This window comes from Phyllobates terribilis, unplaced genomic scaffold (genome assembly GCF_046119375.1).
Source record: "Phyllobates terribilis strain yellow unplaced genomic scaffold, ASM4611937v1 Scaffold_2__4_contigs__length_985480577, whole genome shotgun sequence".
Lineage (NCBI taxonomy): Eukaryota > Metazoa > Chordata > Amphibia > Anura > Dendrobatidae > Phyllobates > Phyllobates terribilis.
The window spans coordinates 25,217,482-25,234,031 of NW_027362762.1; the positions used below are offsets into that span (position 1 = coordinate 25,217,482).

Here is a 16,550-nt window from a genome sequence, read left to right on the forward strand (position 1 = left end):
CTGTGCCATCTTAGACCATTCAATGGTTGCCATCTTGCCCGTCACTTGAGTCTTCCTCGCACTGCACGGTCCACGCAGATGGAAGACTCGATCCTGATGACTACGCCAAGTGTAGCGCGGTTCGGGGCGGTAGCCACCGGCGAGGCACTTGCCGCTACCTTTCATGCCCCAGTTGAGTGAAAGTGAAGGTCCTGGCTGGGTGTTGGTGCTGTGAGGGTCTTGTGCCCATGCACGTGAAGGTCCTGTAGCTGGTGGTGTTGGCTGACCATAGGTTTCGCAGGTCAATAAAGGAGACTCCCGTTCTACGTATAACACAGTTTTTATTTGATGGTAGTTTGGTGCGGGTTATGTACAAGGTATAGCAAGTTTAAAGTCTTCCGGACGTTTCCTTCACAGTGGAAAGCGTTTTCATACACAGTATCCTTCCTCTGTAGTCTTCTCCAGGGCCGGTGAAGCACACTGTTTCGCCCTACTTCGTCACAGCCTAGCTTGTCGCTACAGTCCTGTTCAGCAAGGCTCCGCTACTGCCACCCTGAATCTACCGCTCGGCACCACTAATCCCACTAACTCCGTCCTGTTTAGGCCCATTACCTTCAGCATTTAGCAAGCTCAGGGTTTCACGTGACATGTCGTCCTATCTAAGGACCCCTTTTCTGTGAACGGCCACTCTGTCTCTTCTCTCTGCTCACAGGCACTTCTTACTTCAACGTGAACTTGTCCCTATCTAACTATCTACAGGAAGCAGTCACTTGCCCTAACACTATGCTCCCCCAACTATGGGCTAGTCCCAAACATTTACTCAATCTTACGCTAAGGTCGCTACCTAACTACAGTCTACTGTCTTGCACTATCTACCCTATGTCCTAAACTATGTCTTATCCTACACTGTAAACCACTAACAATATACATTACCAACATTACACTTCACGTGACACAATATATACAAAAGACACCGGCGCTATTCACATAATACAATACACATGACGCAATTGGTGTCTTTCGTCCAGTCCACACCCCTTAGGGATCGTGCCCACGATCAGGAATAGCAGCTCAGCTGCGCTGCGTTCTCCATTACATTATTATTATTTATAGAAATCCCACGCCCGCTGTGCTTCTATCTGACGCTGTGCTGGCGCACCTGCGGCGCTGCTTTACGAGCGGCAGCGTGTCAGTTATCTGCAGCAGACACTGCTCTCCGCTGCACAGATGAACCCATAGACCTTCATTAGATGCGGTAAATTCTCATGGTTCACTGCGTCATTAGGACGCAGCATTTTGGTGAAAATCCGGTGCTGTCTCCTGATTGTGGGGACGCAGCCTCACACCTATGCGAGCCGCTCACAATAATTTCTTCAGTATTTATGTAGTTTGTGGATTCTGGTCACCCTATGATACGACATCTTTTGTTCGTCTCTGTACACATTGCTGGTGGTGGTACTTTACTTGTGTTACTCTGTAATGTCTGATATTGTCCATACATGTTCCTCTGAAACGTTTCGTTCTGTGGAATATGTTGGCGCAATATCTGTTATTCATTTATTTTACTCATATAGCGCCATTAATTCCACAGGACTTTACAGACATTATCGCTGTCCCCATTGGGGCTCACAATATACATTCCCTATCAGTCTTTGGAGTGTGGGAGGAAACCGGAGAACTCGGAGGAAACCCACACAAACACGGGGAGAACATACAAACTCCTTGCAGATGTTGTCCTTGGTTGGATTTGAACCCAGGACCCCAGCGCTGCAAAGTGCTAACCACTGAGCCACAATGCTAACCACTGAGCCAACATGCTTATTATCTCTATTGCTATTATTGCTCATCCTGTCTCCATTCCTGCTCTTCCCGTTTTGCTTCTCATTTCGACATGTCATCTGCTCTGTTATAGTCTGACCGTGTCCTGCTCCCGCTGCTCTCTCCTCGTCACGTAAGTCATCCTATGGATCTTGGACATCATGGGAAACACAAAGAGTAAAGTAAATCACCCAGATCAGGTGGATGGGCCAGAGCTTCACCAGAGGAATAACTTACATTCTCCATATCGTCCTGACACCGCTGATGCCAAGAAGAAGAAGAAGACATCACCGCAATTCCTGGATGGACCCAAGGTGAAGGATTTCATGCAGCAGCCATGATATGTTCCAGTATGAACTGCTGTGGCACTTCTCAGTCATATCTTCCTCCATTCCATGAGTGCCAGAGGGTGAAGCCACGACACAAGCAATGATGGATTCTTGTAGCTTCTGACTGATTGTTGAGACATATCCTCACCTTATATTAACTTCTTCATTCAGAACATAGATTCATTTTAGGTCCAACATTCTCTTTTTGTCTTTCTGCTTGAGTGAATTTTTGACTTTCCTTTATTTGCAGGTTGATGTTCTGAACTCATGGGTGTCAAAGAATATAAAGAAGAAGGAATGTGTGGCCTTCATTCCCAGATCATTGGGGGAGGAGTGAGTAATGAGGGACATTTTCATTCCCAGATCCTCGGGGGAGGAGTGAGTAATCAGGGACATTTTCATTCCCAGATCCTCGGGGGAGGAGTGAGTAATGAGGGACATTTTCATTCCCAGATCCTCGGGGGAGGAGTGAGTAATGAGGGACATTTTCATTCCCAGATCCTCGGGGGAGGAGTGAGTAATCAGGGACATTTTCATTCCCAGATCCTCGGGGGAGGAGTGAGTAATCAGGGACATTTTCATTCCCAGATCCTCGGGGGAGGAGTGAGTAATCAGGGACATTTTCATTCCCAGATCCTCGGGGGAGGAGTGAGTAATCAGGGACATTTTCATTCCCAGATCCTCGGGGGAGGAGTGAGTAATCAGGGACATTTTCATTCCCAGATCCTTGGGGGAGGAGTGAGTAATCAGGGACATTTTCATTCCCAGATCCTTGGGGGAGGAGTGAGTAATCAGGGACATTTTTGCTGGTTGAAAACTTTATTCAACTTTGTTTTTTTTTCACTCGACTGTATATTTCCTGTATTTTTTTAGTCCATATTATGGCCACAAATCTCAACCCAACTATGTGTTTCCTGGCCCATACTAACAGCCTTATAGCCGGGCATGCAGAGTTCTGTTAGTACTTGCCGGGAGATCATCTGTCACGTGAGAAATTACATCTACCATTGAATAAGTCTTTAGAAAATGTTCTATGTTTCACTAATCTCTTTGACGTAGAACTTTCTACCTATTCCAGAACTGATCATCGTTGGCCGAGTCTCTCCCTCATAGTGATGGGGCAGTGATGGGGCCGCTTATAAACACAAGTCATTGAGATGATGGTGATGGTGACGTGATAAAGTCTTTTCATCATCCACCATAATTTTCTCTCCCAGAGACATCTGCGGATGTGGTCACACCCGAGATCAGCACGGCCAGGGTTTGTCAAATGAGGTGACTGCTGAAATCTCCTGGGACCCTCAGAGACATGTCAGAGAATTTCCTAGTGATGCCCATGGGGACATGACTTTTACAGGAACCTACAGAACCTGGGCAAAAGTGAGTGCATGGTGGATCCAATCCTTCTGGACCTTCAGGAGGCCTTTTATTTCTGCTTTGGCTTTAGTTTCCGTGTGTCCACATTCCAGATATTAGTGAGCAGTAAGATATCTCCTGATCCTACTCTACAATTGATTGTAAGATGGATCCTTCACTTTCACAGTACGTGCGCGCCTCATGTGAGACGAAGCCAAGTGTTTTGTTTGAGCTGATGACGCAGCAGTGGGGTCTCAGCATGCCCAGTCTACTCATATCGGTGACCGGAGGAGCAAAGAACTTCAACATTAGCCTCCGACTGAAGAATGAATTCAGCCGTGGTCTGGTGAAGGCTGCACAGAGTACAGGTGAGATAGTGGCTCTGATCCAAAGATTGAGCTAAACCCTCCAACCTGGAGATCCTGGCCTTAAGGTTGAGGGGTGCTGGTCTAGATTGGGACCAGAGGAGTGAGGGTCATTACATAGACCCCCGTGGGTTCCAAATATCGGGGAGTGTTCTGCCATCAGAAGAAATTCTGCTGGATTTCTATGACTATTAGGCCCATTCCTCCCCTTCGGTTGTTAATGGTGTGATTCGCTATCTTCATTGGAGTCGCGCACTACGGGGAGGAGACAACTAGGGCTCCTCCTACTGTAACGGCCCCGTAGGGGCCACATTGCCAGTCACTTTATAAACTGATGGCCCTAGATTATCTATCTAACTTCTACGTATCTTGGTGGGATCTGAGACCTGTGATGGTCCACAGTGATGATTCTCAGGGCTGTAATTCTCCTTTTGTCCCATTGTTACTTATAGGATTCTCGTCTACTGCCTCCACATCTCCCATTTAATATTGAATAATTTGATATATCCGCTGGGACGGCATTGACTCTCTGCTACTTAATGGTTCGATAACTTGGGCTCAGTCCAGATTGTTCTCATGTACCTTGGCAGATGTCTATATTTGTGTTCCCATTTAGGTGCGTGGATCATCACAGGAGGTTCTCATGCTGGAGTCATGAAGCACGTGGGGGAGGCCATAAGGGATTTCAGTGGAGACCAGCAAGGCTCACAGATTGTCCTCATTGGCATTGCCACCTGGGGTATTGTTCACAACAGAAAATACTTGCTAAGTGAAGCGGTGAGACCCCTAATGATTGAGACCCTCTCCACGGCTGTGACATTGATCTCCGATCAGTAGTGACCCTGCGCTATTCACTAGTAATTGTAATTTCCAGTAATGCACTTCTCAACACTGATATTGCAGCAAGTAGGAAAAGTTGTGTAATGATGAAAAAGACAAGATGGAGACGTTACTGATCTGCAGATGATGAGAAAATGGAAACAAAACTTTCAAAATCTCTGAATTTATCTATGATCGTGGGTGATCGACACGTGGAGAAATCTAAGCACATCCATCCTCAGCTGCTATCACTGAGGTCATTAATGGTCGTCTGAGGAAGGTTCTGCCGCTGATTGTATAAATCATCAGGATCTGCTTCCGGCAGCTCCTGTGTGATCACCGACCAATGACGTCCCCGATGTGCTCCATGGAGACAAGTCTGGAGACGCTGCCAGCAGCTCCTGTGTGATCACCGACCAATGACGTCTCTGGTATGCCCGATAGAGACTAGTCCGGAAATGCTACTGGCAACTCCTGTGTGATCACCGACCAATGACGTCCCCGATGTGCTCCATGGAGACAAGTCTGGAGATGCTGATGACAGCTCCCGTGTAATCACTGACCAATGATGTCCTCGGTGTGCTCGATGGAGACAAGTCCGGAGATGCTGCCGGCAGCTCCTGTGTGATCACCGAGCAATGATGTCCCCGATGTGCTCCATGGAGACAAGTCTGGAGACGCTGCCAGCAGCTCCTGTGTGATCACCGACCAATGACGTCTCTGGTATGCCCGATAGAGACTAGTCCGGAAATGCTACTGGCAACTCCTGTGTGATCACCGACCAATGACGTCCCCGATGTGCTCCATGGAGACAAGTCTGGAGATGCTGATGACAGCTCCCGTGTAATCACTGACCAATGATGTCCTCGGTGTGCTCGATGGAGACAAGTCCGGAGATGCTGCCGGCAGCTCCTGTGTGATCACCGAGCAATGATGTCCCCGATGTGCTCCATGGAGACAAGTCTGGAGACGCTGCCAGCAGCTCCTGTGTGATCACCGACCAATGATGTCTCTGGTATGCCCGATAGAGACTAGTCCGGAAATGCTACTGGCAGCTCCTGTGTGATCACCGACCAATGACGTCCCCGATGTGCTCCATGGAGACAAGTCTGGAGACGCTGCCAGCAGCTCCTGTGTGATCACCGACCAATGACGTCTCTGGTATGCCCGATAGAGACTAGTCCGGAAATGCTACTGGCAGCTCCTGTGTGATCACCGACCAATGACGTCCCCGATGTGCTCCATGGAGACAAGTCTGGAGACGCTGCCAGCAGCTCCTGTGTGATCACCGACCAATGACGTCTCTGGTATGCCCGATAGAGACTAGTCCGGAAATGCTACTGGCAACTCCTGTGTGATCACCGACCAATGACGTCCCCGATGTGCTCCATGGAGACAAGTCTGGAGATGCTGCTGACAGCTCCCGTGTAATCACTGACCAATGATGTCCTCGGTGTGCTCGATGGAGACAAGTCCGGAGATGCTGCCGGCACCTCCTTTGTGATCACCGACCAATGACATCCTGGATGTGCTCCATGGAGACAAGTCTGAAGACGCTGCCGGCAGCTCCTGTGTAATCACTGACCAATGATGTCCCAAATGTGCTCAATGGAGACAAGTCTGGAGACGCTGCCGGCAGCTCCTGTGTGATCACCGAGCAATGATGTCCCAGATGTGCTCAATGGAGACAAGTCTGGAGACGCTGCCAGCAGCTCCTGTGTGATCACCGAGCAATGATGTCCTCGGTGTGCTCGATGGAGACAAGTCCGGAGATGCTGCCGGCAGCTCCTGTGTGATCACCGAGCAATGATGTCCCCGATGTGCTCAATGGAGACAAGTCTGGAGACGCTGCCAGCAGCTCCTGTGTGATCACCGAGCAATGATGTCCTCGATGAAGACAATTCCAGAGATGCTGCTGACCAATGACATCCTCGATGTCCCTGATGAAGATAAGTCCAGAGATGCTGCCGGCAGCTCCTGTGTAATCATCTACCAATGATGTCTCCGATGAGCTCCACAGAGACTGGGATGTAATTGGACGGTGATTACACAGGAGCTGCTGGCAACATCTCCAGATTTGTCTCCATCGCGCACATTGGGGACATCATTGGTCGGTGATTACACAGCATCTGCCGGCAGTGGATCCTGAGGATTTGTACGTTCAGCAGTAGAACCTTCCTCAGACGACCGATAAATACCTCAGTGACCGCAGCCGAGGCCGGAGATGCCGGGATTCCTGCACGAGCCTCAGACTCCGGACTGGAGAATCCCGATATTGACTCCTCGATCCATCCTGGGATTTCTGCAACTTTTCTTTATGTTGGAAATTCAATGTTGAAAAGTAAATTGTTCCACTAACTTCACGAGTAATTGTGATCTCTCCCAGTACTATCCCCTGTACTCCTCATTAGTAATTGTGATCTTCTCCAGTACTATCCCCTGTACTCCTCACTAGTAATTGTGATCTCTCCCAGTACTATCTCCTGTACTCCTCATTAGTAATTGTGATCTTCTCCAGTACTATCCCCTGTACTCCTCACTAGTAATTGTGATCTCTTCCAGTACTATCCCCTGTACTCCTCACTAGTAATTGTGATCTCTTCCAGTACTATCCCCTGTACTCCTCACTAGTAATTGTGGTCTTCTCCAGTACTATCTCCTGTACTCCTCATTAGTAATTGTGATCTTCTCCAGTACTATCCCCTGTACTCCTCATTAGTAATTGTGATCTTCTCCAGTACTATCTCCTGTACTCCTCATTAATAATTGTGATCTTCTCCAGTACTATCCCCTGTACTCCTCATTAGTAATTGTGATCTTCTCCAGTACTATCTCCTGTACTCCTCATTAATAATTGTGATCTTCTCCAGTACTATCCCCTGTACTCCTCATTAGTAATTGTGATCTTCTCCAGTACTATCCCCTGTACTCCTCACTAGTAATTGTGATCTTCTCCAGTACTATCCCCTGTACTCCTCATTAGTAATTGTGATCTTCTCCAGTACTATCCCCTGTACTCCTCACTAGTAATTGTGATCTCCAGTACTATCCCCTGTACTCCTCACTAGTAATTGTGATCTCTCCCAGTGCTATCCCCTGTACTCCTCACTAGTAATTGTGATCTCTCCCAGTACTATCCCCTATACTCCTCATTAGTAATTGTGATCTCCAGTACTATCCCCTGTACTCCTCATTAGTAATTGTGATCTCCAGTACTATCCCCTGTACTCCTCACTAGTAATTGTGATCTTCTCCAGTACTATCCCCTGTACTCCTCATTAGTAATTGTGATCTTCTCCAGTACTATCTCCTGTACTCCTCACTAGTAATTGTAGTCTCCTCCAGTACTATCCCCTGTACTCCTCACTAGTAATTGTAGTCTCCTCCAGTACTATCACCTGTACTCCTCACTAGTAATTGTAGTCTCCTCCAGTACTATCCCCTGTACTCCTCACTAGTAATTGTGATCTTCTCCAGTACTATCACCTGTACTCCTCACTAGTAATTGTAGTCTCCTCCAGTACTATCCCCTGTACTCCTCACAAGTAATTGTGGTCTCCTCCAGTACTATCACCTGTACTCCTCACTAGTAATTGTGATCTCCAGTACCATCTCCTGTACTCCTCACTAGTAATTGTGATCTCCTCCAGTACTCTCCCCTGTACTCCTCTCTAGTAATTGTGATCTCCAGTACTATCTCCTGTACTCCTCATTAGTAATTGTGGTCTTCTCCAGTACTATCCCCTGTACTCCTCACTAGTATTTATGATCTCTCCCAGTACTATCCCCTGTACTCCTCACTAGTAATTGTGATCTCTCCCAGTACTATCCCCTGTACTCCTCACTAGTAATTGTGATCTCTTCCAGTACTATCCCCTGTACTCCTCACTAGTAATTATAGTCTCCTCCAGTACTATCCCCTGTACTCCTCACTAGTAATTGTAGTCTCCTCCAGTACTATCCCCTGTACTCCTCACTAGTAATTGTAGTCTCCTCCAGTACTATCACCTGTACTCCTCACTAGTAATTGTGATGTCTTCCAGTACTATCTCCTGTACTCCTCACTAGTAATTGTTATGTCTTCCAGTACTATCCCCTGTACTCCTCATTAGTAATTGTGATCTCTTCCAGTACTATCCCCTGTACTCCTCATTAGTAATTGTGGTCTTCTCCAGTACTATCACCTGTACTCCTCACTAGTAATTGTAGTCTCCTCCAGTACTATCCCCTGTACTCCTCACGAGTAATTGTGATCTTCTCCAGTACTATCCCCTGTACTCCTCACTAGTAATTGTGATCTTCTCCAGTACTATCCCCTGTACTCCTCACTAGTAATTGTAGTCTCCTCCAGTACTATCCCCTGTACTCCTCATTAGTAATTGTGATCTTCTCCAGTACTATCCCCTGTACTCCTCACTAGTAATTGTGATCTTCTCCAGTACTATCCCCTGTACTCCTCATTAGTAATTGTGATCTTCTCCAGTACTATCCCCTGTACTCCTCACTAGTAATTGTGATCTCCAGTACTATCCCCTGTACTCCTCATTAGTAATTGTGATCTCCAGTACTATCCCCTGTACTCCTCACTAGTAATTGTGATCTTCTCCAGTACTATCCCCTGTACTCCTCACTAGTAATTGTGATCTTCTCCAGTACTATCCCCTGTACTCCTCACTAGTAATTGTAGTCTCCTCCAGTACTATCCCCTGTACTCCTCACTAGTAATTGTAGTCTCCTCCAGTACTATCCCCTGTACTCCTCATTAGTAATTGTGATCTTCTCCAGTACTATCCCCTGTACTCCTCACTAGTAATTGTAGTCTCCTCCAGTACTATCCCCTGTACTCCTCACTAGTAATTGTAGTCTCCTCCAGTACTATCCCCTGTACTCCTCACTAGTAATTGTAGTCTCCTCCAGTACTATCCCCTGTACTCCTCACTAGTAATTGTAGTCTCCTCCAGTACTATCCCCTGTACTCCTCACTAGTAATTGTGATCTTCTCCAGTACTATCACCTGTACTCCTCACTAGTAATTGTAGTCTCCTCCAGTACTATCCCCTGTACTCCTCACTAGTAATTGTGATCTCCAGTACCATCTCCTGTACTCCTCACTAGTAATTGTGATATCCTCCAGTACTCTCCCCTGTACTCCTCTCTAGTAATTGTGATCTCTTCCAGTACTATCCGCTGTACTCCTTACTAGTAATTGTGATCTCCAGTACTATCTCCTGTACTCCTCACTAGTAATTGTGATCTCTCCCAGTACTATCCCCTGTACTCCTCACTAGTAATTGTGATCTCTCCCAGTACTATCCCCTGTACTCCTCATTAGTAATTGTGGTCTTCTCCAGTACTATCCCCTGTACTCCTCACTAGTAATTGTGATCTCCAGTACTATCCCCTGTTCTCCTCATTAGTAATTGTGATCTGTTCCAGTGCTATCCCCTGTACTCCTCACTAGTAATTGTGATCTCTTCCAGTACTATCCCCTGTACTCCTCATTAGTAATTGTGATCTCTTCCAGTACTATCCCCTGTACTCCTCACTAGTAATTGTGATCTCTCCCAGTACTATCCCCTGTACTCCTCACTAGTAATTGTGATCTCTTCCAGTACTATCCCCTGTACTCCTCACTAGTAATTGTGATCTCTCCCAGTACTATCCCCTGTACTCCTCACTAGTAATTGTGATCTCTTCCAGTACTATCCCCTGTACTCCTCACTAGTAATTGTAGTCTCCTCCAGTACTATCCCCTGTACTCCTCACTAGTAATTGTAGTCTCCTGCAGTACTATCCCCTGTACTCCTCACTAGTAATTGTGATCTCTTCCAGTACTATCCCCTGTACTCCTCACTAGTAATTGTAGTCTCCTCCAGTACTATCCCCTGTACTCCTCACTAGTAATTGTAGTCTCCTCCAGTACTATCCCCTGTACTCCTCACTAGTAATTGTGATCTCTTCCAGTACTATCCCCTGTACTCCTCACTAGTAATTGTAGTCTCCTCCAGTACTATCCCCTGTACTCCTCACCAGTAATTGTGATCTCTTCCAGTACTATCACCTGTACTCCTCACTAGTAATTGTGATCTCCTGTACTCCTCACTAGTAATTGTGATCTCTTCCAGTACTATCACCTGTACTCCTCACTAGTAATTGTGATCTCCAGTACTATCCCCTGTACTCCTCACTAGTAATTGTGATCTCTTCCAGTACTATCCCCTGTACTCCTCACTAGTAATTGTGATCTCCTCCAGTACTATCCCCTGTACTCCTCTCTAGTAATTGTGATCTCTCCCAGTACTATCCCCTGTACTCCTCACTAGTAATTGTGATCTCTTCCAGTACTATCCCCTGTACTCCTCACTAGTAATTGTAGTCTCCTCCAGTACTATCACCTGTACTCCTCACTAGTAATTGTGATGTCTTCCAGTACTATCTCCTGTACTCCTCACTAGCAATTGTTATGTCTTCCAGTACTATCCCCTGTACTCCTCATTAGTAATTGTGATCTCTTCCAGTACTATCGCCTGTATTCCTCATTAGTAATTGTGGTCTTCTCCAGTACTATCCCCTGTACTCCTCACTAGTAATTATGATCTCTCCCAGTACTATCCCCTGTACTCCTCACTAGTAATTGTGATCTCTCCCAGTACTATCCCCTGTACTCCTCACTAGTAATTGTGATCTCTTCCAGTACTATCCCCTGTACTCCTCACTAGTAATTGTAGTCTCCTCCAGTACTATCCCCTGTACTGCTCACTAGTAATTGTAGTCTCCTCCAGTACTATCCCCTGTACTCCTCACTAGTAATTGTAGTCTCCTCCAGTACTATCCCCTGTACTCCTCACGAGTAATTGTGGTCTTCTCCAGTACTATCACCTGTACTCCTCACTAGTAATTGTGATCTCCAGTACCATCTCCTGTACTCCTCACTAGTAATTGTGATCTCCTCCAGTACTATCCCCTGTACTCCTCACTAGTAATTGTGATCTCCAGTACTATCCCCTGTTCTCCTCATTAGTAATTGTGATCTGTTCCAGTGCTATCCCCTGTACTCCTCACTAGTAATTGTGATCTCCAGTACCATCTCCTGTACTCCTCACTAGTAATTGTGATCTCTTCCAGTACTATCCCCTGTACTCCTCATTAGTAATTGTGATCTCTTCCAGTACTATCCCCTGTACTCCTCACTAGTAATTGTGATCTCTCCCAGTACTATCCCCTGTACTCCTCACTAGTAATAGTGATCTCTTCCAGTACTATCCCCTGTACACCTCACTAGTAATTGTGATCTCTCCCAGTACTATCCCCTGTACTCCTCACTAGTAATTGTGATCTTCTCCAGTACTATCACCTGTACTCCTCACTAGTAATTGTAGTCTCCTCCAGTACTATCCCCTGTACTCCTCACGAGTAATTGTGGTCTTCTCCAGTACTATCACCTGTACTCCTCACTAGTAATTGTGATCTCCAGTACCATCTCCTGTACTCCTCACTAGTAATTGTGATCTCCTCCAGTACTCTCCCCTGTACTCCTCTCTAGTAATTGTGATCTCTTCCAGTACTATCCGCTGTACTCCTCACTAGTAATTGTGATCTCCAGTACTATCTCCTGTACTCCTCATTAGTAATTGAGGTCTTCTCCAGTACTATCCCCTGTACTCCTCACTAGTAATTGTGATCTCCAGTACTATCCCCTGTTCTCCTCATTAGTAATTGTGATCTGTTCCAGTGCTATCCCCTGTACTCCTCACTAGTAATTGTGATCTCCAGTACCATCTCCTGTACTCCTCACTAGTAATTGTGATCTCTTCCAGTACTATCCCCTGTACTCCTCATTAGTAATTGTGATCTCTTCCAGTACTATCCCCTGTACTCCTCACTAGTAATTGTGATCTCCAGTACTATCTCCTGTACTCCTCACTAGTAATTGTGATCTCTCCCAGTACTATCCCCTGTACTCCTCACTAGTAATTGTGATCTCTTCCAGTACTATCCCCTGTACTCCTCACTAGTAATTGTAGTCTCCTCCAGTACTATCCCCTGTACTCCTCACTAGTAATTGTAGTCTCCTCCAGTACTATCCCCTGTACTCCTCATTAGTAATTGTGATCTCTTCCAGTACTATCCCCTGTACTCCTCATTAGTAATTGTGATCTCTCCCAGTATTATCCCCTGTACTCCTCACTAGTAATTGTGATCTCTTCCAGTACTATCCCCTGTACTCCTCACTAGTAATTGTGATCTCTCCCAGTACTATCCCCTGTACTCCTCACTAGTAATTGTGATCTCTCCCAGTACTATCCCCTGTACTCCTCACTAGTAATTGTGATCTCTTCCAGTACTATCCCCTGTACTCCTCACTAGTAATTGTGATCTCTCCCAGTACTATCTCCTGTACTCCTCACTAGTAATTGTAGTCTCCTCCAGTACTATCCCCTGTACTCCTCACTAGTAATTGTAGTCTCCTCCAGTACTATCCCCTGTAATCCTCACTAGTAATTGTGATCTCTTCCAGTACTATCCCCTGTACTCCTCACTAGTAATTGTAGTCTCCTCCAGTACTATCCCCTGTACTCCTCACTAGTAATTGTAGTCTCCTCCAGTACTATCCCCTGTACTCCTCACCAGTAATTGTGATCTCTTCCAGTACTATCACCTGTACTCCTCACTAGTAATTGTGATCTCCTGTACTCCTCACTAGTAATTGTGATCTCTTCCAGTACTATCACCTGTACTCCTCACTAGTAATTGTGATCTCCAGTACTATCCCCTGTACTCCTCACTAGTAACTGTGATCTCTTCCAGTACTATCCCCTGTACTCCTCACTAGTAATTGTGATCTCCTCCAGTACTATCCCCTGTACTCCTCTCTAGTAATTGTGATCTCTCCCAGTACTATCCCCTGTACTCCTCACTAGTAATTGTGATCTCTTCCAGTACTATCCCCTGTACTCCTCACTAGTAATTGTAGTCTCCTCCAGTACTATCACCTGTACTCCTCACTAGTAATTGTGATGTCTTCCAGTACTATCTCCTGTACTCCTCACTAGTAATTGTTATGTCTTCCAGTACTATCCCCTGTACTCCTCATTAGTAATTGTGATCTCTTCCAGTACTATCCCCTGTACTCCTCACTAGTAATTGTGGTCTTCTCCAGTACTATCCCCTGTACTCCTCAATAGTAATTATGATCTCTCCCAGTACTATCCCCTGTACTCCTCACTAGTAATTATGATCTCTCCCAGTACTATCCCCTGTACACCTCATTAGTAATTGTGATCTCTTCCAGTACTATCCCCTGTACTCCTCATTAGTAATTGTGGTCTTCTCCAGTACTATCTCCTGTACTCCTCATTAGTAATTGTGGTCTTCTCCAGTACTATCCCCTGTACTCCTCACTAGTAATTGTGATCTCTCCCAGTACTATCCCCTGTACTCCTCACTAGTAATTGTGATCTCTCCCAGTACTATCCCCTGTACTCCTCACTAGTAATTGTGATCTCTTCCAGAACTATCCCCTGTACTCCTCACTAGTAATTGTAGTCTCCTCCAGTACTATCCCCTGTACTCCTCACTAGTAATTGTAGTCTCCTCCAGTACTATCCCCTGTACTCCTCACTAGTAATTGTGATCTCTCCCAGTACTATCCCCTGTACTCCTCACTAGTAATTGTGATCTCTCCCAGTACTATCCCCTGTACTCCTCACTAGTAATTGTCATCTCTTCCAGTACTATCCCCTGTACTCCTCACTAGTAATTGTAGTCTCCTCCAGTACTATCCCCTGTACTCCTCACTAGTAATTGTGATCTCTCCCAGTACTATCCCCTGTACTCCTCACTAGTAATTGTGATCTCTTCCAGTACTATCCCCTATACTCCTCACTAGTAATTGTAGTCTCCTCCAGTACTATCCCCTGTACTCCTCACTAGTAATTGTAGTCTCCTCCAGTACTATCCCCTGTACTCCTCACTAGTAATTGTAGTCTCCTCCAGTACTATCCCCTGTACTCCTCACTAGTAATTGTAGTCTCCTCCAGTACTATCCCCTGTACTCCTCACTAGTAATTGTAGTCTCCTCCAGTACTATCCCCTGTACTCCTCACTAGTAATTGTGATCTCTTCCAGTACTATCCCCTGTACTCCTCACTAGTAATTGTGATCTCTCCCAGTACTATCCCCTGTACTCCTCACTAGTAATTGTGATCTCTTCCAGTACTATCCCCTGTACTCCTCACTAGTAATTGTAGTCTCCTCCAGTACTATCCCCTGTACTCTTCACTAGTAATTGTAGTCTCCTCCAGTACTATCCCCTGTACTCCTCACTAGTAATTGTAGTCTCCTCCAGTACTATCCCCTGTACTCCTCACTAGTAATTGTGATCTCTTCCAGTACTATCCCCTGTACTCCTCACTAGTAATTGTAGTCTCCTCCAGTACTATCACCTGTACTCCTCACTAGTAATTGTGATGTCTTCGAGTACTATCTCCTGTACTCCTCACTAGTAATTGTTATGTCTTCCAGTACTATCCCCTGTACTCCTCATTAGTAATTGTGATCTCTTCCAGTACTATCCCCTGTACTCCTCATTAGTAATTGTGATCTCTTCCAGTACTATCGCCTGTATTCCTCATTAGTAATTGTGGTCTCCTCCAGTACTATCCCCTGTACTCCTCACTAGTAATTGTGATCTCTCCCAGTACTATCCCCTGTACTCCTCACTAGTAATTGTGATGTCTTCCAGTACTATCCCCTGTACTCCTCACTAGTAATTGTGATCTCTTCCAGTACTATCCCCTGTACTCCTCACTAGTAATTGTGATCTCTTCCAGTACTATCCCCTGTACTCCTCACTAGTAATTGTAGTCTCCTCCAGTACTATCCCCTGTACTCCTCACTAGTAATTGTAGTCTCCTCCAGTACTATCCCCTGTACTCCTCACTAGTAATTGTAGTCTCCTCCAGTACTATCCCCTGTACTCCTCACTAGTAATTGTAGTCTCCTCCAGTACTATCCCCTGTACTCCTCACTAGTAATTGTGATGTCTTCCAGTACTATCTCCTGTACACCTCACTAGTAATTGTAGTCTCCTCCAGTACTATCCCCTGTACTCCTCACTAGTAATTGTAGTTTCCTCCAGTACTATCCCCTGTACTCCTCACTAGTAATTGTGATCTCTTCCATTACTATCCCCTGTACTCCTCACTAGTAACTGTAGTCTCCTCCAGTACTATCCCCTGTACTCCTCACTAGTAATTGTAGTCTCCTCCAGTACTATCCCCTGTACTCCTCACCAGTAATTGTGATCTCTTCCAGTACTATCCCCTGTACTCCTCACTAGTAATTGTAGTCTCCTCCAGTACTATCACCTGTACTCCTCACTAGTAATTGTGATCTCCTGTACTCCTCACTAGTAATTGTGATCTCTTCCAGTACTATCACCTGTACTCCTCACTAGTAATTGTGATCTCCAGTACTATCCCCTGTACTCCTCACTAGTAATTGTGATCTCTTCCAGTACTATCCCCTGTACTCCTCACTAGTAATTGTGATCTCCTCCAGTACTATCCCCTGTACTCCTCTCTAGTAATTGTGATCTCTCCCAGTACTATCCCCTGTACTCCTCACTAGTAATTGTGATCTCTTCCAGTACTATCCCCTGTACTCCTCACTAGTAATTGTAGTCTCCTCCAGTACTATCACCTGTACTCCTCACTAGTAATTGTGATGTCTTCCAGTACTATCTCCTGTACTCCTCACTAGTAATTGTTATGTCTTCCAGTACTATCCCCTGTACTCCTCATTAGTAGTTGTGATCTCTTCCAGTACTATCGAATGTATTCCTCATTAGTAATTGTGGTCTCCTCCAGTACTATCTCCTGTA

The 16,550-nt window shown here is 45.8% G+C and overlaps 1 protein-coding gene across 3 annotated transcripts in view; it reads left to right on the forward strand.

Moving 5' to 3' along the window:
• The window catches only part of LOC141190223 (transient receptor potential cation channel subfamily M member 2-like), a 399,780-nt gene that overhangs the window by 24,181 nt on the left and 359,049 nt on the right, over window positions 1-16,550 (forward strand). For 2 of the 3 annotated variants that reach the window (XM_073661205.1, XM_073661206.1), the window contains exons 2-6: window positions 1,892-2,111; window positions 2,377-2,459; window positions 3,344-3,506; window positions 3,670-3,850; window positions 4,464-4,624. The exons of the other annotated variant lie outside the window; for it this stretch is intronic. In XM_073661205.1, the coding sequence (XP_073517306.1) occupies window positions 1,959-2,111; window positions 2,377-2,459; window positions 3,344-3,506; window positions 3,670-3,850; window positions 4,464-4,624 (741 nt within the window). In that variant the 5' untranslated portion in view covers window positions 1,892-1,958. The remainder of the gene's footprint in view (window positions 1-1,891; window positions 2,112-2,376; window positions 2,460-3,343; window positions 3,507-3,669; window positions 3,851-4,463; window positions 4,625-16,550) is intronic. 3 annotated transcript variants of the gene reach the window in all.